We start from the raw sequence: 21,951 nt of genomic DNA on the forward strand, positions 1-21,951 counted from the left end.
GGTATTGCGTACTATGGCAATGTACAAATCGTGTAGTCCGTTACACGTCAACCATGATAAACACAAAAAAACCCAGGAGACAAAGTGGCTTAAAAGTGTTTTAATATCTCCCCTTAATTTTAGGCAACACTACAAAGACATTCAAATAATAGGACAGCAACGTTCACACTTTCCGTTTAAACAATACAAAAAATAGATCCTTCAGAAATAAAATAAGCAATACTTATATAGGATGCTCTTGGTAAATGAAAATCAAACTAAAACTGCACAATAATTTCTCTCACATCAACTTTTAAGCCAAAGAGTTGTGCAACAGTCCCTTCCCTGTCCTACATCTTTGTGAAATAAGATCATTACTATTAACCTGACAAAAACAACATGTTCCCCTTAGTCAGACCTCTGTAAAACACAACATGATGCAGGCACAAGGAAGAAAGTCAAAGGACGATAACCATTTGATCATTACAGTAGATATTCAGTCTTATTTTCTTACTAAAGCTTCTCTCTTCTGCTCTGGAAGAAAAAAAATGATTACTAGGTATATTATTTAAAATGATAAAATTATGGTTGCATACAGTCACATTGTCATTTCTTAAGTGCTTCATTCCCTCAGCATGCTACAGACTGTGCAAGGTAAGACTTGTCTCATCCGAAACAGATTTACTCTCCAGTGTGACCTCCACAGAAAACCCCACGGGGGATCTTGCACAAAGCAGAGTTTGTGAGTCTGATGAAACCTTAATGACAAATTTTGAAGGGGGAGGTTTTTTTTTGTGTAGTCTTCAGCTTAGGCTGCAAATGGAGGGCATTTGGTTGGATTTCAAAACTCTTTCATCTAATTGCCCACAAGTTTTCAAAATGTATCGGGGAAGTGTCGACAAAGGTTTAGAGGAGAGTTCAGAGGGAGCAAAGAGGGTGTGAAGAGTTCAGGAAAGACTTGTCAGGTTTGCTCAACAGCATCACACTATATTATTACTAATGTGTCATCTTAGGCACAATGAACATCACAGTACTTTATGTATGTAAATCCTAAACAAATTCAGTCTTCTCTGATCTCTCTCTCACTCTCTCGCTCAGTTTCAAACAACTTAAACCCAAACGTTTTTTTTTTTTTGAAACACAGACTGAAAACACATTTTAGTGTACATGTCATGCACCAACGTTACTTCAGTGACGCCTGACTCAAGAGTCGGATGGTAAAACTGAGCTGGCCTGAAGAGCATGAGAGTTCAAACTCTGGAAATAAAGCTTAAGGTGCTAATGATTTACTGGAGGCTTTAATATCATAGAAAACAATACAACTGTATGTGACAGTGGTGGTTTAACTATGGTGAATAAACACGGGAGTAATGGTCAGTAGTTAGTGTGCAATTATAATGAAATGGAATGATGCAATCAGTTATTTTCATGATTTTTTAACAGAGCCAATTTTCTGTGCACACTTTAAAATACACTACATCTGCAGGAAATCACAATACGGGAGAAGGATTTGCAGTACGGATTCTCAAACTTCAGTCCTCCTCCAACATATTATTCCTCTTAATTGAAGGGCAGACATGTAACATGTAAAGTCAGTTATATTCATATGTGTATAGCTGCGTGTTAAGATTTGTTTTGAAGATAAGAAAATTTTTTAAGTTGTGACATTCTACCAGTCTCTAAACTAGCAAACAGCTCCGCTCTGGAGGCAGAGGTCAAGCGCTCGCTGCTTCGTCCTTCTTGTCTTTTTTGCCCTCCCCCTCTCCCTCCCCTGTTTCGCTGACGTCCCGTCGACGTTTGCGGTTGCGAGCGCTGGCCTTGGACGCCGGCAGGGACTCCATGCCCAGAACCTTGTGGATCTGACGGAAAGCGAGCAGCCGCAGAGCATGCTGAAACCAAAGAAAACAGGAATGGGACATGTATGTTTGGTTTGGCTATTTTTGTTTTTATTCGACAACTGACAGCACAGACGCACACAGAAAACAGGGGGAGCAAGGCTGTAAAATAAGAACGGGATAATACCCAACAAGTGGTATATCCTTGCTGTCTGTCTTTCTCTCTCACACTTACCCGACACATCTCCCCATCTCTTGATTTTCTGTTCAGTTTTGCTCACATTTCCTCTCCAGTTCCCCTGCAGCTGCTCCTCAAACTCAGGCTACCAGCTCCTCTATAGCCAACATTATTTTAAAAGACCCGCTTTCTCTTACCGTTATTCAATGTGGACGTCCAGATTCACACAAATACCAAACACATTTGAGATTATTTTTGCGTGGTTCTCCCTGAGCAGCTATTTTATTTTGTCAGCTGTTGTTGGTTACACCACTAGCTCCAAGCTCTTTACCTACAGTTTAATACAGGCCCATTCATTTAGAACAGGAAATAACCAACTACGTCATAGGTGCCAGGTTAAACTGTGATTACTAAAAGTTAATCCACGCATTCAAGCCAATCAGAATAAGTGGCCATGGTATAAATGGTCTGTGTGGGTACCTGTGCGCTGGCAGTTATGTCCTCTCTGGCTTGAGGCATCATGCTTTCCAAAGCATCTGTTTGCTCCTTCTCACATGGGTCCATCAACCCTGGTCCATCTGAGTGAGGGATATATAAATTTAACAGTGAATTATTCCCCTTTCAAGGACAGATTATAAGAAAGAAATGACATGAGACAAAAGCTCTGAATGAGCATTTCACATTCATCAAATGGAGACATCGTCTGATCCGATGCAGCGTTGCCAGATTGGGTGGTTTTCCACCTAAGCGAACAAACTTTTTTTATTTGATTAGGTTTGTAAAAATGGTTTTGGGTGGGTTGTGATAGTTTGTGATACTTTTTGAAACATTTGGGCAGTTTCCAGTTTCCAGTCATCCGAGCAGTATGATGACTTGTAATGACTGATAACTGATTACTGTCAAAACCACACGTCATTTCAGTTCACTATAACTACCACTCTTCCCAATCATTATTCCGTCATAGCTCTGTCATGAAAGACTTGTGAAAGCTTACGTCTCATCATATGAGTAAAAACTCTTATTGCCTAATTATACAGACACATAGATAAAATAATCTGTGTATTCATGTCTCATTATAACTGGCTGACCTGGCAGCAGGATGCCTGTGGAGATGCACTCCAGGACTCTGCGCATGGCTTCCCCCGGGCTCAGCGGGCCTGTAGCACTACTGATCACCTTCTCCACCAGCAGCTCCATCGCCTGGAGGGAGAAAGACCACGAGGAAGATGTTTGGTATCCTCAAGCTATCTCCTTACAAGAGATACTGATACAGCTCATCTCATTTATCAGTTTTCATAAATATTTTCATAATATTTTCCCTCATACAAAGTATACAGAGCAGACAGGTTCACAAAAAAATTAAATTTAAAAGTCAAGACATAAAAGACAGATGAAGCCACTTACCCAGCTGGGCATCTTCCCCCAGGTGGGCACCCGCTGACATAAATCTCTCAACACCCGAATGATGATCACACACGACTGCAGCCCGTTGGCACGAGCCTTCAGAAATGAAGAAAAATATACATATCAATGAAAACAATAAATAAAACATACATTTTTATTCAATATCATAATAAAACATTTTCAGTGGAGACCAAGGATTATACAGAGCAAGTTAAGAGCCCATAACGAGAAAAGAGGGTTGGGCCTTTCCGACCCTAGACTACCATTTATCCTTTGAAATGGATAAAATAGCAAAATACTGGGATGTTAGGAGGATGAAGCAGCTCGGCTGGACATTGAACATAACCTGCGTTCACCATTCAACCCAACCAAAGCACTGTCTCAAACTGCCCAAAATATCACAAACCCAGTTCTTTTAGACTCAATGTATGTCTCGACCAGAAATAATAACATTTACACATAATTAACAAAGATACTCCTCATTATGACAGGACCCTGTAATCTGTATTGGAAAAAATACTGCGTAGTAGAAGCAGTGGCATTCCTGTGGTTTAAGCACTATCGGCGTGTGTTCCTGTCATACGATAATGTAGTGGAGTGATTTACCTTGGTAGGAAAAAGAAATTTGAGGAAGTACTTACAGATAAGAGGTTATATTATGTCTATAATGTGGCTCACAACTACAAACTATTTTAAAACTAACTCCTTCTTGAAAACCGAGTCTGTTAATCAGAATGAGAATACTTTATTGATCCCCGGGGGGAAATTAGATTACGTTACAGTTAAAATTATAAAGCTATATATACACATAAAATATAAGAACCATTAAGACAGAAACCTACAAAATAATGCTATGAATCACAACCCTATTTATATTGCTTAAATAGAGCCTCGGTCTGTTTTCAGCCTAAGAGGAAGTGAGAACAGTTCATCCAAATTGTCACATTTCTGCAGTATGAATGATGTCATCATCAAGTATAGACCCTTTTAGAATATTTTGACTTGTTAGAGCAGGATATATACAGGTTATAACTAATAATACTGATGTTGGCTCCAATGCATTCGGGTAGACCAATACTAGGGCTGTGTCCCTGGAACACCTTAATGAAATAACATTGTTAATGTTATCCGTTGCACCTGTGTAAAATGTGTGTTCTTGTGATCACATGATAACAAATCCCTGAACTGTTAATAATTACTTGTTTTTAAGTTCAATTTAATGCCAGTTACCATTTTGCACAATTAGATATTCTCAGATGTACTCGTTTTGTAAAATAACACTTGTTAAAAGAGGATCTATTATGGCAATCTTTAGTGTTCATCATTTCATTCTTGGTGTCTACTAAAATAGATTTACATGCTTTAATGTTCAGAAAAGACATTTTTATTCTTCTGTACATCTTTTACTATCCTCTATTCACCCTCTGTCTGAAATGCTGTTAAAGCTCAGGGCCCACGGTGGAGAACCGTGGAAAAATAAAACAGATTTCTGCAGGCAGTTGAGAACATGGTGTAATTTCGGCATGGCTACAAAACTAAAGAAAACTCTTCATTATAAGTAGTTATGTCGGGGCTTGCTTGGGGTGAAAGGAGAAAATTGGGTTTTTACCCCGACAGTTACTGCCTTTACTGCCTAAAACTCAGAAAAGCATAATAGGTCCCCTTTAAAACCTTTTACGGTCACACACAAAGACAGGACACTTCAGGATGCATTTACCTGAAACCACTTGGCGTGACGGAGAGCAGCCAGGTATTCCAGACATTTCCTCTTATTCAGAAGATCGGTAGGGTCCTTCTCAGCCACACCTGGTGGAGATAACATGTACTGGCTCATGACTTACAGTCAAACTAAAGCAAAACCCAAGTGATGACTGCAATTCATAGTAAGTGTTGTTACTGTTGATGTACAGTAGGGATGTCACGAGAACCAACACTGTGGTACCAAGATGATGCCAAAATTCTGTGATGGCACTTATTTTTTTTTACAGTACCGTGGGTACTGGAGATGGGATTCTTTTGGGACTGACGAGCCAGTATAATGACACTACTACTAGCTTCCTAGTCTGACAAGAAACTAGAAGAGAAGAAGAAGACTGGCAGACTGACTGTATGGAGGCGTGTGCGTGCATGTGAATGCACGAATGTGAGTGCAGCAGTCTCTGTTGTTTTCAGTTTTTTGCTCTGCTATCGAATTTGGTATTAAGAATGGTGGAATTTCATTGGTATCGGTACTGACTTCCAAATTCCTGGTATCACGACATCCCTAATGTACAGTCGCTGATCAGGGATGAGATTAAAAAGGCCCCTGGATGCTCATGTTTATCTGATGTGACCAGACATCTCCTGGAATCCTTGAAAACTCTCTGATTTGTTTCAGTTTGTTTGGTGAGAAAAACAACAAGGGGAAGATATGAAAGAAAAGGCAAGTATTTGACCATCAAATAAAGGAAGACTAGAGTCTATAAGTTTTACAGATATAGTCTGAGTGGAAAAAAATAGCAAAAAAATAAAAATAGCACAAATGTGTTTTTTTTAAGTGGAAGGTCATGGGTACATGCAAACATGAAGGAAATCCAAGGCATTCAGAGAAATGAGTGGTGGAGTTTTTGTTTTGTTTCATCTTTAGTTTAAGGTAACTAATCCACATGTAATATTTTTGCAGATTTGGTGTACACCATACAGATTTTAAATGACTTCAAATGAGAACATCTTTCTCCAGAAAGACATTTTGACTTGTCAAACAAAGGTGTAACTAATAACTTCACTAATGTCCACTTTCCATCTGTGTTTTAACGCCACAGCTGTGGTACCACATTTGCTCACTGTCACAGCTGAATGAGGCAGTTCAAATGGAACGAAGCCATTGTTAATGTTATTATTTACACCTTTGTTTTTTTTTTTCTGCTGTTGCAAGTCAACATTTCTTTTGTGAGAAAGGTCCATCAAATATATCTATTTTATGTCATTAAGCTAATTGTACTAATTGTAGCCTTTACTTCCTTTTTACTACACATATTTCCTCATTCATTATAATAACATTTCATGACTAATTTGTATGTAAGACCACATGTCCAAATTCAGCTTCTTTCACACCACCATGTGAAATATTTAGTTATTGTCAGCAGTTTTCCCATGAAGCCCTTTACTAAACTCCCACACTATGTGTTTTGGATTTCCTCTATTTTGCATTTGATCCTCTACTTTGAACGAGGGACTTTGACAGACATGTTACAGTAGATCCAAAGTATCTCATCTGCCACTTTAACAACTGAAACATGGACTTCATCTCTCCGAAGAACGGTCATCAAATTTGAGTTTTGGAAATAAGACCAGTTGTTGCATTCTCATTCTATACCAAATGTTTTTCATCGGCATTTATGTTAAAAGTAAAACTTCTCAAGCAGTTAAAGGCAACAAGAGCAAGGATATCATTCTCCCTTCATGCTTCCATAATTTAAAGGATAGGTTCACAATTTTTCAAATTTGTCTTCAAACAATACTGGATATTAAAAGATCCCTTCTTCATGTGCTTTCAATGGAAGTGATGGGGGACAAAATCCACAGCCCTTGTTCTGCGCAAATATGTAAATATGCATCCAAAAGTTCATCTTAACTTAATACGAGGCAGTCTAAGTTGGACAAATCAAGTGGATATCTTTCAAAGTTACAGTCTTTTTAGCATAAAATTCCCTCCTCGTGTGTGTGCCTGTCCATTCCCCGGGGAAGAATAGTAACATAAAGAGGAAATTCTGCACAATAATATTGCAACTTTGGAAGATACCCTCCTCACTTGACTAATCCAGACCGCTGAAGCCTCATTTTAGCTTCAGATAAACTTTTGAAAGTATTTTTGTACAGAATGAGGACTGTGGATTTTGTCAATTACACTGAAATCACATCAGGAAAAGATCTCTTAATGACCAGTAGGAACAGGAGGAATAATTACAGGAAGAAAAACCTACTGAAGCTGACTACTGTTTTAAGACAGATGTTCTAACCTATCCTTTAAAGTAACATTAACTTAAAAAAGCAAACCTATTACTGTGAAGTCAAATCAATTCAACACAATGTGACAAAGCCAAGGTTAACTGAGTGGTACTATAAATGTAGAATTCAAAGTTACGCTTGTGTCCGTGCTGGATTTCGACGTTCTTGAATGAATAAAAAGCTTTTGCACAGATTTAGGACAATTACAGGACCAGTCACCTAAAATGACAAATGACAGCTTTGTCCAAAACATTCAATTTGGTTACTGGTGACTACGATGAGGTAATATTTCACAATGCCAGCATTGGGGCTTTCCACACTTCCATGTTTACTAGAACTGTAGAAACAAAAAAAGACTTTTTTACAGGGGAAATGCATAACAAAAACAAAGCCACTTGTTTGAAGTCTACACTACCATACCACTTAGAATCAAAGACCCATATTTATCACGCCTCTTAGAGCTGGGATGTTTAATTTTGCAGCAGCTGAGCCCCTCTTATGGTAGTGAACAAGAGGGTTTTCCTACTCTGGAAAGCTTAATAAACATGGGCAACCTGGTTGCTTTAACTTTTCTATTCTTAGTGGTATGTGTACAAGTGTGGTCTTCAGATTAGCCTTTGGCTTGCCTAGGTCTGCTGATACAGAATTACGGGCACTGATCAACAAACCCAAACAAAATTTAAAAATGTAAAAGACAACGGCCACAGAAAACATTTCTACCATGTTTTCCAAATGGGAAAAACACATTAAAAATGCTGACAGTTGTTGGAGCAGGCAGAGGAGTGTTTGCAACACAATGATCTTGAAAATTACCTGCACTGTTGAATGGGGGGGAAATAAGGACAGTGGATTCACTATAGTCATTTTATTATTATTTCAGTACTGATCATTGTGAGGCGATAAAATGACACTCCAACACCTTATCACTGATAATGCCACACTATGATGCAGGGATGGTGGACAAGGGAATGGGAAGTCGCTGGACCTCAAAATCCCCTCATTATCATTGCCAAAATGCAACAAGGATCAAAACTTTTCTCAAGCCTAAAAATATTTATTTTATTTGTAAAATAGTTAATCAGTAGAAGTATTTCCATCCCTGGGCATTATCTGAACACTGACCATCACTTCAGTCGACTATCATAGTTTTCCAAAGGTGTTATCTGAGCATGTGTTCATAAAATAAACACACACCCGAGTGGCACAGAAAGGTCGGAGAGCCCGGCTTTTGATTCCCATGTTGTGGAAAAGAAAGAAATTGGCAACTAGTGTAACCGCAAAAAATGGGGAAAATGAAAAGAGTGGGACAAATGAATGTGAGTTCATTCTTATTTTAGGGGATAAAGGAAAAAAAAAAAAATCTTAAAAATTTTAAATGTGGTCTTAGTTAAAGTCCCACCTCTCATTCTGTGTAATTTAAGTTGTTCAGCCTAAAATTTAGGCTTCTAATGGGTGAAAAGGTGGAGCAAGGGTTACATATATGTAGTGTATTACACACATCGCTAACATTTGGTTGTCTGGTACTGAAAGCTTTGGCTTCTCTAACCTTTCTCAGCCGCTTTTCCTCCTGCCTGCTTGTCCTTCTCAGCAGCAGGGTCCTCCCTCATCAGCGGCGAGGTGAGAGAAATGGTCACCTGCATTTTGGGCTCCTTGCTTGAAAATATCACGATGTTCGCCTCCTCGGGGTGAGCCTGCACCTCATACTGATCTTCAGAAAATGTCTGCCGGTTAAAAGGACACTTGGGATTACTCACTACAGAGGAGGAGGGGTGTGGGGGCAAATAATGGCCTTGTTTGGCAAGGATACAGGGCAATACTGTTATGTTTTTAACCCTGGGTTTTTACTCTTGAGGCTATTGGGATTATAGTTCCCTTAGTCAAACGGGGTCAGAGACGAGAACAAAAGCATTTCTCAACAATAGTTAGGTTCAAGAGAGAAAATGGGGCAGTAAAGAAAAAATAGCCCCATCTCACTCTGTAGGATTCAGGTGTCATAACCAGGCAGTAAATCTAAAGATCAGTGAAAAGCACCTTCAGTGACGTTACAGCTAAAGCAGGAGGGAGGAAGAGTGAGGAATTAAAACATCACAACCTTGTATTTGGTACCAAACCTCTGTTTTGTGGGCCTTAAATGGAGGTTCACATGGGTTTTTCTCTTCAGCCAAGGGGCAGTTTAGTCATTTGTGAACATGGAAAAAACCTCCCAAACCTAGAATCCACACAGTTCGCCTAAGACATAATGTCCTTGGGATGAAGCCTAGAAATCTTCTAACAACAATAAATGGAAAACAGACTGAATAGGGTTTAAAAACTAGTTTTACTCAGTCATGGGAATGTCAGTACCAGAAAACACATGGATCATTTATCCACAGAGAACTGAAATACCAAGAGTCAAGTCTAGATATTTCATTCTCGACAGGAAGACGTTCATAATTGTAATTATTAATGCATTTGTGGAGGAGAAGCTTTTATTTCTGGCGGTGGGGGACAGTTGTACATGTTCACGAATGGCAAATGAACTGCTATAGCATAAGAGATAAACCCAACTAGCATGAAGTGAGTCTTTTTTCTGGTTTTGTCCAGTATGCTGCAATTACTACATCACAGCGTTCAGTTAATATATTTTAGTTGCTCTCCTCTATAACAAAAGCGTTAAGAGTAAAAACTTCTGTTTCCCATTCTATTTGTTATGCAACTTTAAAACCCATTTCAGACCCTTGGCATCTTGCTCTTATGACACAAGTCATAAGGCAGTGGATGACAAACAATGTGTTCCTCTTTTTTTACTGCACCTGACAAGATGATATTTTTGATTTCAGTTCTTCTATATGATCCCACAGACGGTAAACGTCAAAAAATATTACAATTTAAGATGAAACTTAAAATGTAAAAATGTTAGAGTTGTGAATTCCCAAGTAACCATAATCCCTCCCTCCCTCAACCTCACACACAACATGGGAAGAACAAAACATTTCCTAAATAAAACGGTCTTTTAGTTTACATGTGAGGTTTTCTTACCGCCAATTCCTTGGGCAGCTGCTTGGCGATGTTCTTCAGTAAAGAGATGGTGGGTTTCTTAGCAGTCAGCAGGATGAGCTCCACATTTCTGTCCCCACGAAGCAGCAGGCCTTTGGCCAAGATGCCCACCCTCATTACACCTTTCAGCAGCCGGGCTGAGTTCTCAGTACTGTCAGTAATATAAAAAAAGAGTTCAAGATAAAGACTCGCTGGGCTGGTTGTGCAGACATTTTTAATTCAATATTATCTTGAGGTGAAACTTCAGCAGATGCTCCGTGGATCCCTTTTCTGTTGCTGAAACTGATCTGTACTCAACTTACTCAGCCAGCTAAAGCAGCTGCATTTGGAGCAACTTGATGGATCTTAAACAAAGACAGAGTCATAATGAATATTTCATTTATGCATGGCTTCCACTTTCCACCTACTTGATACTCATGCATCTCTGCGTAGCTCTTTGTTTAAGTCACAACAATAAAAGTACCTTTAGGCTTCAACTTGCTTGATCCTTGTTTTCACCAAAATGCCCCCCAAAAAATGTGAATTATCTGCCAAAAGTCACTTTACCCTTTCTCCTCTTCTCCTTCAGTAACATCAGTGGTAACAGCTGGTGTCTCCTTCTCCAACAGGGAGTCAGACACCAGTTTCAGAGCTCTCTCAGAGTGGGAGACGATCCTCTGAACAGCCTGCAGCTCCTCTTCCACTGGGTAAATGGTGGAGTGCTTGGCCATGATGTGACGGTCATCAGGAGAGTCAGGCCGGCGCACACACGTCTTAAGGGAGACGAGAGAATCACTTAGCACTGACAAGTCTGTGAGTTTACACAACAAACAAAAGATGTGAAGTTGTGACGCTCACCAGTAATGGGGGCACTGGCATACCGGGGCGGCTCATTAGAGGTGGAGGAGCCATCCTGCGTCTCTGCTCCCCCCAGTACATCTGCTCCTCCTCCATCCTCCTCCAGTACATGTCCTCCTCATATCGCCTGCAGGAGAGGGAGATGTTTTTCACATCATTCATTATAATTTGTTTATTCCCATAGGACAATGTTATGGTCACCATTAAAATTACTCAGTTCTCCATAAAAACGCACTTTACCAAAACAATTACTCTGATCTACCACTGATCATATAAAATAAATATTGTACTGAGGTCTTTTCTCAAAAGCATTGCGTTAGCTGAAGAGGTCTAAAGTTAGAAAATTTACATTCCCTCCTGTAACAGAAGAATTAATAGACCTGGTACGACAAAAACGCCATTATACATAATGGAAACTGATTGGAGTGATTACCACTAATCTGGCGATGAAGTATTCATGGTAAAATCTCCACATGTAATTCATTTAATGACTTTCCTCTGATGGTTGAAAGACTGAATTTTACTGTACAATCAAGAAAGACTGTGTGACTAACCAAAGTCAGAGATTGAAGAAAATGGGAGAAGAGGCATGAAATTCCCTTTTTTCCAAGTGTACATGCGTCAGTCTAACAGTCAGCTGATGTACTTTAGGACTTCCCCTTTACTAATATTACCTGTGTGAGTGCATCTTTTCCTTATTAGTCTATTCTGTGCCGACCAAGGAAACTTGCAAACTTAATGTCAGAATGGGAACGAGTTTGGGTTTCTGACTAAGATGTTTGGCCACAAGTCTGACCTCATCTCCATGTGCCAACGCTGCTCGTCATCTCGCTGTCTCTTCAGCACCGCCTTCTGCTTCTGCTTCTTCAGCTTGCTCTCCTGCAGCTTCCTGGCGCGGTTACTGGGCTTGATCTCCACAGGAAGCTCTGGGTTCACTTTTTTCTACAGAAACACAGAGGACAGAACAAACCTAAGGCCAACGTGACGCGAATGTAATGTGTCAGTGGATATGAAATCCTGCATTTTGTCATGCCATTCCCACACTACTACAGATACAATGAAGAATAGTCTTTTTCTCTCGATTCTGAGCTTTTATTTGCTGTTTAAAGTTGAGCTGTTTTAAGCAATCGGCAGAATGACAACCTTTTAAGGACAAGGTCAAGTACTTCCACACAGCAGCTATGTGAAGAAGAAAACTTTTTGAAGCTTCCAATTCTCTCTGAGACTGCTCATATTGGGCATCAATATCAATGTCAATCTAAAGACTTACTTGTCTTGACAATGTCAAGGAATTACTTTAAAAGATAGCATTTAAGACCTGCTATCGAATCGTCATTTAATGGACACGACGTCTTCTTACAGCAGATACAGAACCAAATGTAACTGAAGAAATTTGCATTATGTATTTGTCCATAGTAAAGCTACAGTGAAGTGATCACAGAAAGAGTTTGAGGGGGATAAAAAGCTGCCAACCAAATTATCCAGACATTGCTGTCAAACCAGTCTATCGAAAGAAGAGCAAGAGATCAGACTGAGTGTGGGCTTGAACGTATGTATCTCAACCTTGCTCATAGCTGTATGACATAACTCATTCTCTTCTTCATCTCTTCCTTGGGCAACCAACCACACAGGGAATGAACTCAGTGATGTTTTAACCTTGTATTGCAGTCTGTGCCTTCTTCCCTTCAGGTGCATGTCTTTAGCATTGGGGTCATTGAAGCTGCACTCACACAGTTTACAGTGAAATCGAATCACTTTGCCGTCTTCGTTACGGACCTGAGAAAGACAGGGCAGAATTCACACCCATGCAGGACAATGATAATCTTATACAGTGACACTGAAGATTTCATGCATAATTCAATTACAGAGTTACAGGAATAATCATTACTACTTCCAACATATTTGCAAGTGAAACGTGACCAAAACTGGATATGTGGGAATACTTAACAGATTAATACAAAGTACAAATTTTGAGATCCAAAGTATTATTTTAAGACCCAGGACCAGCGTCTGTTCAGCTGTGATACACTACTTTGTTACTTTGAGACTGATATAAACAGGTTTATATTGAAAACCATGATAATTTTATTCTAATCTGCCTACCTCCTCTACATAGTCGTGTCCCACTGGCTGGATGTCTCCCTGGCCTCCTGCTCTATCACCGTCCTCATCCTCACTCTGAGGCTCCGCCTTCTGAATCGACTGCAGCATGGGCCCCTCCACCTTGGCAGCCACCACCACCGCTGCCGCTGCTGCTGTCACTGTTGAAGTGCTGGCAGGCTTATTAGCTGTGAGGCAGGCAAGACATTACAGTTACGCTTTATGCCCATTTGATTGAAAAAAAAAAATCATCTATTCTAGTCTAGAATAGTCCAAAGGCTGATGAATAAATTTCAGATTTCAGATTTACTATTTAAGATCTTACAATTCTTACAATTAAAGGAAGCATTTTGTCAGTATCTATGGTCAACCAACAATGTAAGGCTAAGGATTACAGAAGTACACATTAACGTGTAAAAGTATTTGTAGTGAAGCTGTAGGTATTCAGAATTAAATGGATCGGGGGGGGGGGAGTCCTAATTATCTACATAACAAATCAACAAACTTACAAATGACAGTTATTTTAGAAGGAGCTGGTTTCTTGACTGGAGGTGCAGTTTTAGCCGTGGCGTTTACAGCCACCTGTTTGGGTGTTGCAGTAGAAGTTGTAGTGGTTGAGACTGAGGCAGGAGCAGAGGTGGAGACCGGAGGTTTCCCAGCTGTTGAGGTTGTTACAACTGGAGCAGAATTCACCAACACTGGCTCAGTGGAAGGTATGGGTTTGCCCAGCTTGGTATGAAGTTTCACCACCTTTCCAAGGTTCACAAAGAGAGACAGAGGGAGATACAACCATTTAAGGCTGCCGATACTTAATCCCATCCCAAATCCCTCAGGGAGGTTTTGTTCCAAGACTTGGCAGCTCAGATGGAACATCACATGAGTACACCACAGCAATGTCCAGTAACAAAAACACATCAGTTTCTTCTACAGCTGCCTACATTTCCATCAATAACAACAAACATTGAGAAACTAAGACTAAGACAAAAACATCGGAGCTGTGCTAACCTTCTGGTGTTTGGCCCCACGGATATGGGCGGCGTAGGCATCCACTCCAGTGCAGGAGACGTCGCATAACTCACAGCGTAGCTGAGTCTGGACCCCTCTGGGCCCGTTGCTGGTCCCTGTCTGTCCCCCAGACTTCAGGGCTGCCTCTTTTTTCTTATGCTTCTGGCCCTCGAGGTGCTCCCGGTATGTCTGGTGCAGTAAATCAAACCAGTTAGCAAGATACGGTATCCAAACAGTGCAACAGTAGAAATAGTCATATTGTTATTAAGTGTTATTTTTCATTTGATTTGTATTTTGTTGATAAAATAAATCATATCAGATGACTGATGATAACAGTTATTTCATGTGGCCACTCAAACATGTACTCTGATCTCAAATGTTTGCATGGCACAATGACGCTGGTATGTTAAAAGAAATGGAATATTATATTCATAATTATGTTTTAATTAGTGTATAATCACATGAAGCTAAGAATCATTATGTTTTTGTTAACTTAAAATGAGCCCCTCATATCTACATAGGGAGTGGGTCATCTTTCACAGAGCCTGCCATGTTGCACTATCATGTTTCTACAGTAGCCCAGAACTAACGAACCAACCACTGGCTCTAGACAGGACGTTTTTATGTTACCGGACGGCCACTGTAGCTTCTCCTACATGCTTGGAAAGGGAGGGGTGAGGGGTATTCAGTTGGTTGCAATTTGAAACCTTACCACTAGATGGCGCTAAATTCTACACATTGGTCCTTTAATTCAACCTCTTATCATTTTTATTCTCCTACCTGAGGGCCTGCACAGCTGATCTTACAAATGTCACAGTAGTGGAGCTGCGGCTGCTTTGGAGGCCCTTTGGGCTTCTGCAGCTTGTTCTGGTGAAACGTTGGCTTTTTGTAGGTGTTTCCAGCCGGAGCTGTCACCATGTTGCTCCCTGAGTTGCTCCAGGATGAGCTTGTCAGTTGCTTGGGTGGCGGCTGGATGGGGGGCTGGGTCTGTTGGGGCTGCTGTGGCTGCTGAGGTGGAGGCTGTGGCTGGGCGAGAGTCTGCTGGGCCGGCTGGTAATAGGAGGGGGTGGATGTGGAGGTGTAGCCAGTTGAATCATAACTGGAGTAGCTAATGCCTGAGGGTGAGAGAGCAGAGGATGAGAGTGAGGATGGAGAGTTATTAGAGATAAGCAGGCAAGATCTGGGTCTAATATAAAAATCTGAGTCATGCAAACAAGAAGCTGCATTTTAATTTCACCAGGGGCAGCAGCCAGGTCAAATAAAGACAGAGGACGACAAAAACAATCCCAAAATTGATCCAACAATCCAACTAAAATTCTGTGACATGAGATTAAATCTTAATAATTTCAAATATCAACTGTAATTTATTATTCAAACCCAACATTGCAGATAAGCAGCCCAGTGTCCAGAGCCAGTAAACAGTTACTCCAACACGGTTGTCTATCTATTGGCCCAGCAAGCATGCTGGATCTTATCCTATGTTACATCTTATTTAATCTTACCTGAGTAGGAGGTGGCTGCAACGGTGGAGCTGAAGGAGGAGCCGAGGGTGTAGGATGAAATAGGCGTTGGGGGCTGTTGGACACTGGTGGACACTGGGTAGATGTTGTAGCTGGTGGACACGGAGCTGGAGGGGGCCAGAGGTTTCAGGGCTGTTACTTGCCTCTGAGGAGGAGGAGGCTGGCTGTACACAGTGGAGGGCGCTGGACTGTAAGCACTCTTCACTCCCACTGATAGAGAGAGAGAGATGGGGGGGTAAAAGAGGAGAGAGCAGGGTAGAGGTGGAGAGGAAGGGTATCAGAGCGTGGACAGAGCGAAAGAGATCTGAACCATGGGACTGCCTGTCAAAGTTTTTGGCAGGGCAAGCCGGATCCTCATTTCACTAGCAAATGAGCAGCTGACACATTTCACATATGTCATATTACTCTTCACAAGTGCAAAGTAAATAATACCAAGACTGATGACCGACAAATCCCCCAGCAAGACTAAGGTTTGTGTGTCGTGTTCTACAGTTAATTAGACCTGACACCCTAGTTATATAATAGTCAACATTCATTTTTGGGAAATTGATATAAAGCCTAAGTCTATAAAGACTTTGCAACTCACTCTTTTCTGTAGCTTGTTATAGTTGACTAGAAGAGAGCGGAGAGAGAGTTTTAGATACTTAGATACTAGTTTTAGAAACTCTCTCTCCGCTCTCTTCTAGTCAACTATAACAACCTACAGAAAAGAGTGAGATGCAAAGTCTGTTTTAATGTCTCCTCAGTTTTCTTCTCCGTGTTCTTACAAACCTGGCTGGGGTATTTTGCATCATTTCATTGTTGTATGTTTTACAACCATGGAGGAAATAAATTCCTGAAATAGAGTTGAAGAGGAGCTCAAAAAGACTAAGTCTGAAAAATGCTAACGGTCACAGGAAAGATCACAGTAAACAGTATGGGTTGTGTTTGAATTAATTAGAAACAAATTATGTGTTCGTTAGAATTAGTTCAAACCTGACTTTTTAAAGAAGTGACATCCCGAGAGTGTGAGGACTTTAAAGAACTGTGACGAAGATATTTTCTGAGCAGGACATTTTACAGATGAGAAATAAACTTTTCAGTGCTATCTAGTGGACAAACTATGTAATGGTGACACAACGAATAATTGGCTTTTCTGTACTTGTTGCTCTCAGGCATATAAATCCCAATAATAGGCTAAAATCCAGCCATAGTATTTGCCATGTTGATATAATATTGTTTGGGCTCTAAACAATAATACTGAATTATCACTCAGCTGCAGCACTGACTGACACATAATAATAAATATAAACTGACTCACCAGTCTGGTAGTAATTCTCTGTGGGTGTCCTCTGAGCTGGAGCTATACTCGTCTGGTAGTACTGTTTATTGTCATAGGTAGTCACAGCCGCAGGGCGTCCGTAGCTGTAGTTGTCCTGCTGGTGTTTATAAAAGAACATTCAATCCAATGGGAAAGCAGCATATTAAAGTAGATAACTGCAGCAAAATTCTATTTACACCAAGCACAGATATCTGAACACGACATTATCAAATACTGGCATAAGTTTATTGTTTGTGAAAAATTAGATAATGGTGATGAAAGTCAATGCAGAAACTGCATGCATTGTTGTCTATCCTGGTGTCTTGGCAGCTTTAAATAATACCGTAAAAAGTCACGTTATATGACTTAAAACACAAGCTGTTATAGAACATCAATAACACCACATCATGCAATTTAATAGTGAACAGCAGAAATCATAAAGGAAGCAGAAATAGACTGACCGTGTCTGGGTATACCTGGTACGTCTGTGGGGTGGTGGTGGGCTGTGGTGGGGCCGGTGGGTCTGGTTGCCTGTAGGCATAGTCTGGAGGGGCCTGGTGGCTCTGATAAGTAGGGTAAGGAGCAGTGACCACAGGTCGCGCTGCCTGGACTGGAGCCGGAGAGTAGGATGCAGTCACTGCATGAGCCACAGCTGGAGCTTGCTGGACGCTGTAACTGGCTGTGGAGGGATGGGAGTAGGCTGGGGGTGGCTGGGCACTGACGGGGGGGAGAGGGAGGGAAATTAGGTGATGCAAGAAAAACATTCACTTTATTACAATCTTTATCCAAAGGGAAAACCCTGAACTTGTACAAGAAGAAAAAAAAAATTCTGTTGGAACATTCAAACTAAATTAAGGCTTTTTAAAAACCTTTTTCAGTGTCTAACTGCTGTGTTGAGCTTTTATCGTGACAGTTTGAAAATCAAAGACAGCCTTCACAGCATCATCCATCTACGCCTGTGCAACACGTGTTCTGCTCAAAATATTTTTGCTTGCTTGTATAATGAGCACAGAAAAGGCAATCTGTGATCAAGTTACGTACATTAATACCAAGTGCTAAAACAAACTGCTAGATGATAGCTCAGTTATTTAAACCACAACCAACGCTGATGCCAAATTCCACAGTATACCCTGCATGGAAAGTGGCGTGGTAATCTGGATAATTTTACAGTTTCTTCTGATCATTCACTTTTTGCAGCTAACTAGTTTCACTGCACTTGAACATTTAAAAAAAAAATCACAGTCATTTCAGAGTAAAGCTGCAACTAACGATTATCTTCATTACTGATTAATCTGCCAATTATTACCATAACTATGCGTTTTGTGAAATTGTCAAATGTCTCAATTTGTCCAACCAACTGCAAATCATCACAGTTGAGAAGCTGGGATGAGGTAACACTTTGAAATTACTCAAAATAGTATCTTAATAGTTGTCAATAAATAAATAACCTACTAATGAATTGCTTCAGAGTAAACAAAACTGGCTTCAAATGTACATTAAGACACTAAACACAACATGTCAACATCAGACAAAGAAAGAAAAAACTGAGATTACATTTATTAATATAATGCAACTGACTGAGCAGCCCTGCACTGACCTCTCTCTAATCCCTTATGTCAGTCAGAAAACACAGAAATATGAAAACGCCACAGCAGTCTTGTCATTAGCATGTTTTGAGATGCAGGCAGCAGTTACTGGCAGCGACATCAGTGAGTGATGCTGTCAGCATTTTTCTTTATTAAGCTTTCTGTGTCAGGATGGACAAGAACAAGAGAGGGCTAAAATTAAACGATACCCTCAGGTCATAAAAGAGCGCACATGCTCTAAGAGTGATGACTGGTTTATCGTATAAAAATATACCAAATGCAAGCAAATACAGGACAGTAGAACAATAAAACATATAAAGGAAACAGATAAATACACACAAACAAAGACAACTGAGAAGAGACTGAAAAAAAACAATTTTTCCTATGTTGACTTGTCTGCATACTGTCAATTTAGCCTGATTTACTAAATTTCCAAGCTCTAACAATTAGATAGTAACATTAGAGTCTGACGCCATCCCAGATATGTCACCAGTAAAAATAAACAGGCAAATCAATAAGTTTAGTCAGACACCGTGCTGTTGACCTACTTGTCCGCTGTGGCCCGCCCCCACTACCAAAACTGCAACCAGAAAGCCTCTGTGTTACATGTTTTAAGTTCTGGACAAGCAATGCTTGCGCTTTTACTCATTGCTTATTAAATAGCTCAGAGTTAGGAACAACAGAGAGGCCTGGGCAATATAAAAATATATACTGAGAGACAATATAGATTACTTATTTTTACTACTTACTATTGTTTATACCATTGAAGCTATCCCTGTAATACCTGTGGGTGTGCCAGGTTACCAAGGGAAGATTTGCAATTCATGAGTAGACCTGCTTTATGGCAGTAATGTATTTTTGGGGATTTTTAGTACATTCATTTCTCAGAAATGTAATTTGCTGAAATAGTCATTCCTGTCAATTACATATACAGTGATGTAATGTGAATTTTATCCACATTTCCCGCATGTAATATACTGTAACCCTGCAAAGACTGGTCCAAACCAGGGGACTTCGGTGAATAAATTAATAAACAGGATCCGTGGAGAGAAATGCATATAAATGATATAAGGCTGTGGTGCAGAGAAGTCAATCCTCTCCTACCAAAGACATAATAGGAAACCTTCACATTTCACTGAGTGATAATTACATGACTTGCTATTTATTTATACCTGTCAAACTCACAGGTTGTCACACAAACTTGCCAAGCACCAACCCATGCTGCTTGTTTATCTTGTGAGCAGTGCTTATCTTCGTTTACCTAGTTTTTCCTTTGCAGCAGCGCGTCGTTATTAAACATGCAACTACAACAAATACTCTGTTTGTGAGACACAGGACCGTCAGTGCTGCCGAACCAGGGTTAGCCCTTTTAATCCTAAACGCCGGCCAAAACCTCACCCGTCACAACTGCAGCCAGCTCCCCCGACTTAACCAGCATCATGACACTTGCTGTAACTGGCCTTTTGTTAAAGTACACGAAGTGGTAAACAGTTGAACCAGCAGTAACAGCTTTCCGAGCGAAGACGACCGCACCGGGTTTCACCTAATGTCAGGCAGCATGTCGTGAAGCGCCGGCCTGCGGACTCAGCTCAGCGAGCTAACGTGGAGCTAACAAAGCTAGCTACGTCTCTCCACGCACTCAAGTCCCACTGACGACCCTGCCTCCGTCGAAACACACCCGCGACTGACGACTGAGGCTCCGCAGACATGCTGACACCAGCCTGCTTCGCTTGAATTACCTGTACTGCGGACCGGCACCATGTGTGAAGCCGAAATAATTGCTTGCAGCCATCTTGGCATCTCCAGTACAGTAGAGTAAGAGAGGCAGGCAGCAGTGAGGCTGAGACTGACTGTCAAGATAGTTCACCCCCCAGTCACCCCACCAACACTGCTCTGATACACCGGAACTGCGTAACACAAGACTTAGATCTCTCTCTCTCTCTCTCTCTCTCTCTCTCTCTCTCTCTCTCTCTCTCTCTCTCTTTTTAGCCAACCCTTCAACCCAGAACATAAGATTGGATCCCTCTTTCAGAAAGACATTGTCCTGTATGTTACTCATCACTGAGGAAGGTTTGCCTCAAATATCCAGTTGAAGAAAAGCTTTGAGACACTTGATGACAAACTAACTTAGAGTTGTTCTTCATCCCTGCGATCCAACAACACTCTGTTTGAGTTTAATTTATGAGCATCATGTTTTATAAACTCTCCATATTTTTGTATGTAAATCTTAATTTGTAAGGTAACTATAGGTGTAATAAACTCTGCAGCAAAAATTGCATGAAAAGTATGTTTCCCTCTGAATTGTTGTAAAGTCTAAGTATAAAGTAGCTTGAAAAGAAAATACTCAAATGTAGTAGAAGTAGGTTACCTCAAGTTTGTAGCCAACTTAATTACAGTACTTTAGTAAATGTACTTAGTTACATTTCACAACTGCAGTGAATAGGTTATTATTATATTATTATTAACAAATACACACAATGTCAATGTGTAATTTCAGGTCTGTGACATGATTTAAAGATCACTAGATAGTCAGGAACAGTGAAAACTGAAAAGGAATGAAGAACAGAAAATAAAGAGGATTATCACTCACTTCATTAAAACTAAATATACAGCAACAAAAAACATTTTGTAAATGTCTAGGATTCTGTTTAAATCAAAATTAAGAAAATAATGCTAAAATTATCCTCACGTACCCTACCTAAAAAAAATAAGAAAAACAAAAATAAGTTTAAGCGAATCCGGAAGTAGGTGGAAGTGAGTCCTCTCGCTTCGCTTGCATATTCTCCTGCAGTATCTGCTAAATGTCAGTCACGCTTGCACCGACTATAGAGATGAAATCTAATGTAAACCAAACTACCAAGCAATGAGTCTGTTGGCAACATATTTTAATAGAACATCACTTTCAGCAGCGCTGTCACTGTTGCAATGAACTACCTGCAAATCGTCATCTTACAGATGGCTAATAAGGTAAAAATGACCTTGAGTTCTGAAAAGGCAGCACATCAGGAGCGGCACATAACTCCAGACAAAAATGAAGCTCAGATAAAAATATAAACCTACTGATAATTATTACTACCGGGACATATAGGATTACATCAGATGCACAAATAACCTAAATTAGAAAGAGACCTGTTATAGGAACATGCAGAATAAGTTAGCATCCTATGCAGGGAAACTGAAGGGG

At 40.3% G+C, this 21,951-nt stretch overlaps 1 protein-coding gene across 3 annotated transcripts; it reads right to left on the reverse strand.

Annotated features, from left to right (window-relative positions):
* Positions 1-85: 85 nt before the first annotated feature.
* Positions 86-20,617, reverse strand: zfr2 (zinc finger RNA binding protein 2). Of its 3 annotated transcripts, none has more exons than XM_056378899.1 (19): positions 20,507-20,617; positions 17,658-17,898; positions 17,182-17,299; positions 15,864-16,091; positions 15,142-15,476; positions 14,362-14,550; positions 13,866-14,106; positions 13,360-13,544; positions 12,913-13,032; positions 12,053-12,198; positions 11,257-11,383; positions 10,966-11,171; positions 10,402-10,570; positions 8,930-9,104; positions 5,114-5,202; positions 3,397-3,492; positions 3,081-3,192; positions 2,473-2,570; positions 86-1,868 (listed from the first exon to the last, which is right to left on the reverse strand). In XM_056378899.1, exons 1-19 carry the CDS (start codon positions 20,557-20,559, stop codon positions 1,695-1,697), a joined length of 3,102 nt encoding a protein of 1,033 aa, XP_056234874.1. In that variant the 5' UTR covers positions 20,560-20,617; the 3' UTR covers positions 86-1,694. The 3 variants fall into 3 exon arrangements, with proteins under 3 accessions (XP_056234874.1, XP_056234873.1, XP_056234872.1); XM_056378898.1 differs by having other exon boundaries at positions 17,182-17,296; positions 17,643-17,898; XM_056378897.1 differs by having other exon boundaries at positions 17,643-17,898.
* Positions 20,618-21,951: the final 1,334 nt, after the last annotated feature.

Source organism: Seriola aureovittata, chromosome 6, assembly GCF_021018895.1.
Source record: "Seriola aureovittata isolate HTS-2021-v1 ecotype China chromosome 6, ASM2101889v1, whole genome shotgun sequence".
NCBI lineage: Eukaryota > Metazoa > Chordata > Actinopteri > Carangiformes > Carangidae > Seriola > Seriola aureovittata.

What these genes read in the sequence shown, in the direction of transcription:
- zfr2 (XM_056378897.1), bottom strand. Translation starts at nt 20,559, where the DNA reads ATGGCTGCAAGCAATTATTTCGGCTTCACACATGGTGCCGGTCCGCAG. An exon ending in AGAGAATTACTACCAGACTG is followed by an intron (nt 16,092 to 17,181) that starts GTGAGTCAGTTT and finishes TCTCTCTATCAG; the next exon opens with TGGGAGTGAAGAGTGCTTAC. An exon ending in CGTTGGCACATGGAGATGAG is followed by an intron (nt 11,384 to 12,052) that starts GTCAGACTTGTG and finishes CCTCTCCTGCAG; the next exon opens with GCGATATGAGGAGGACATGT.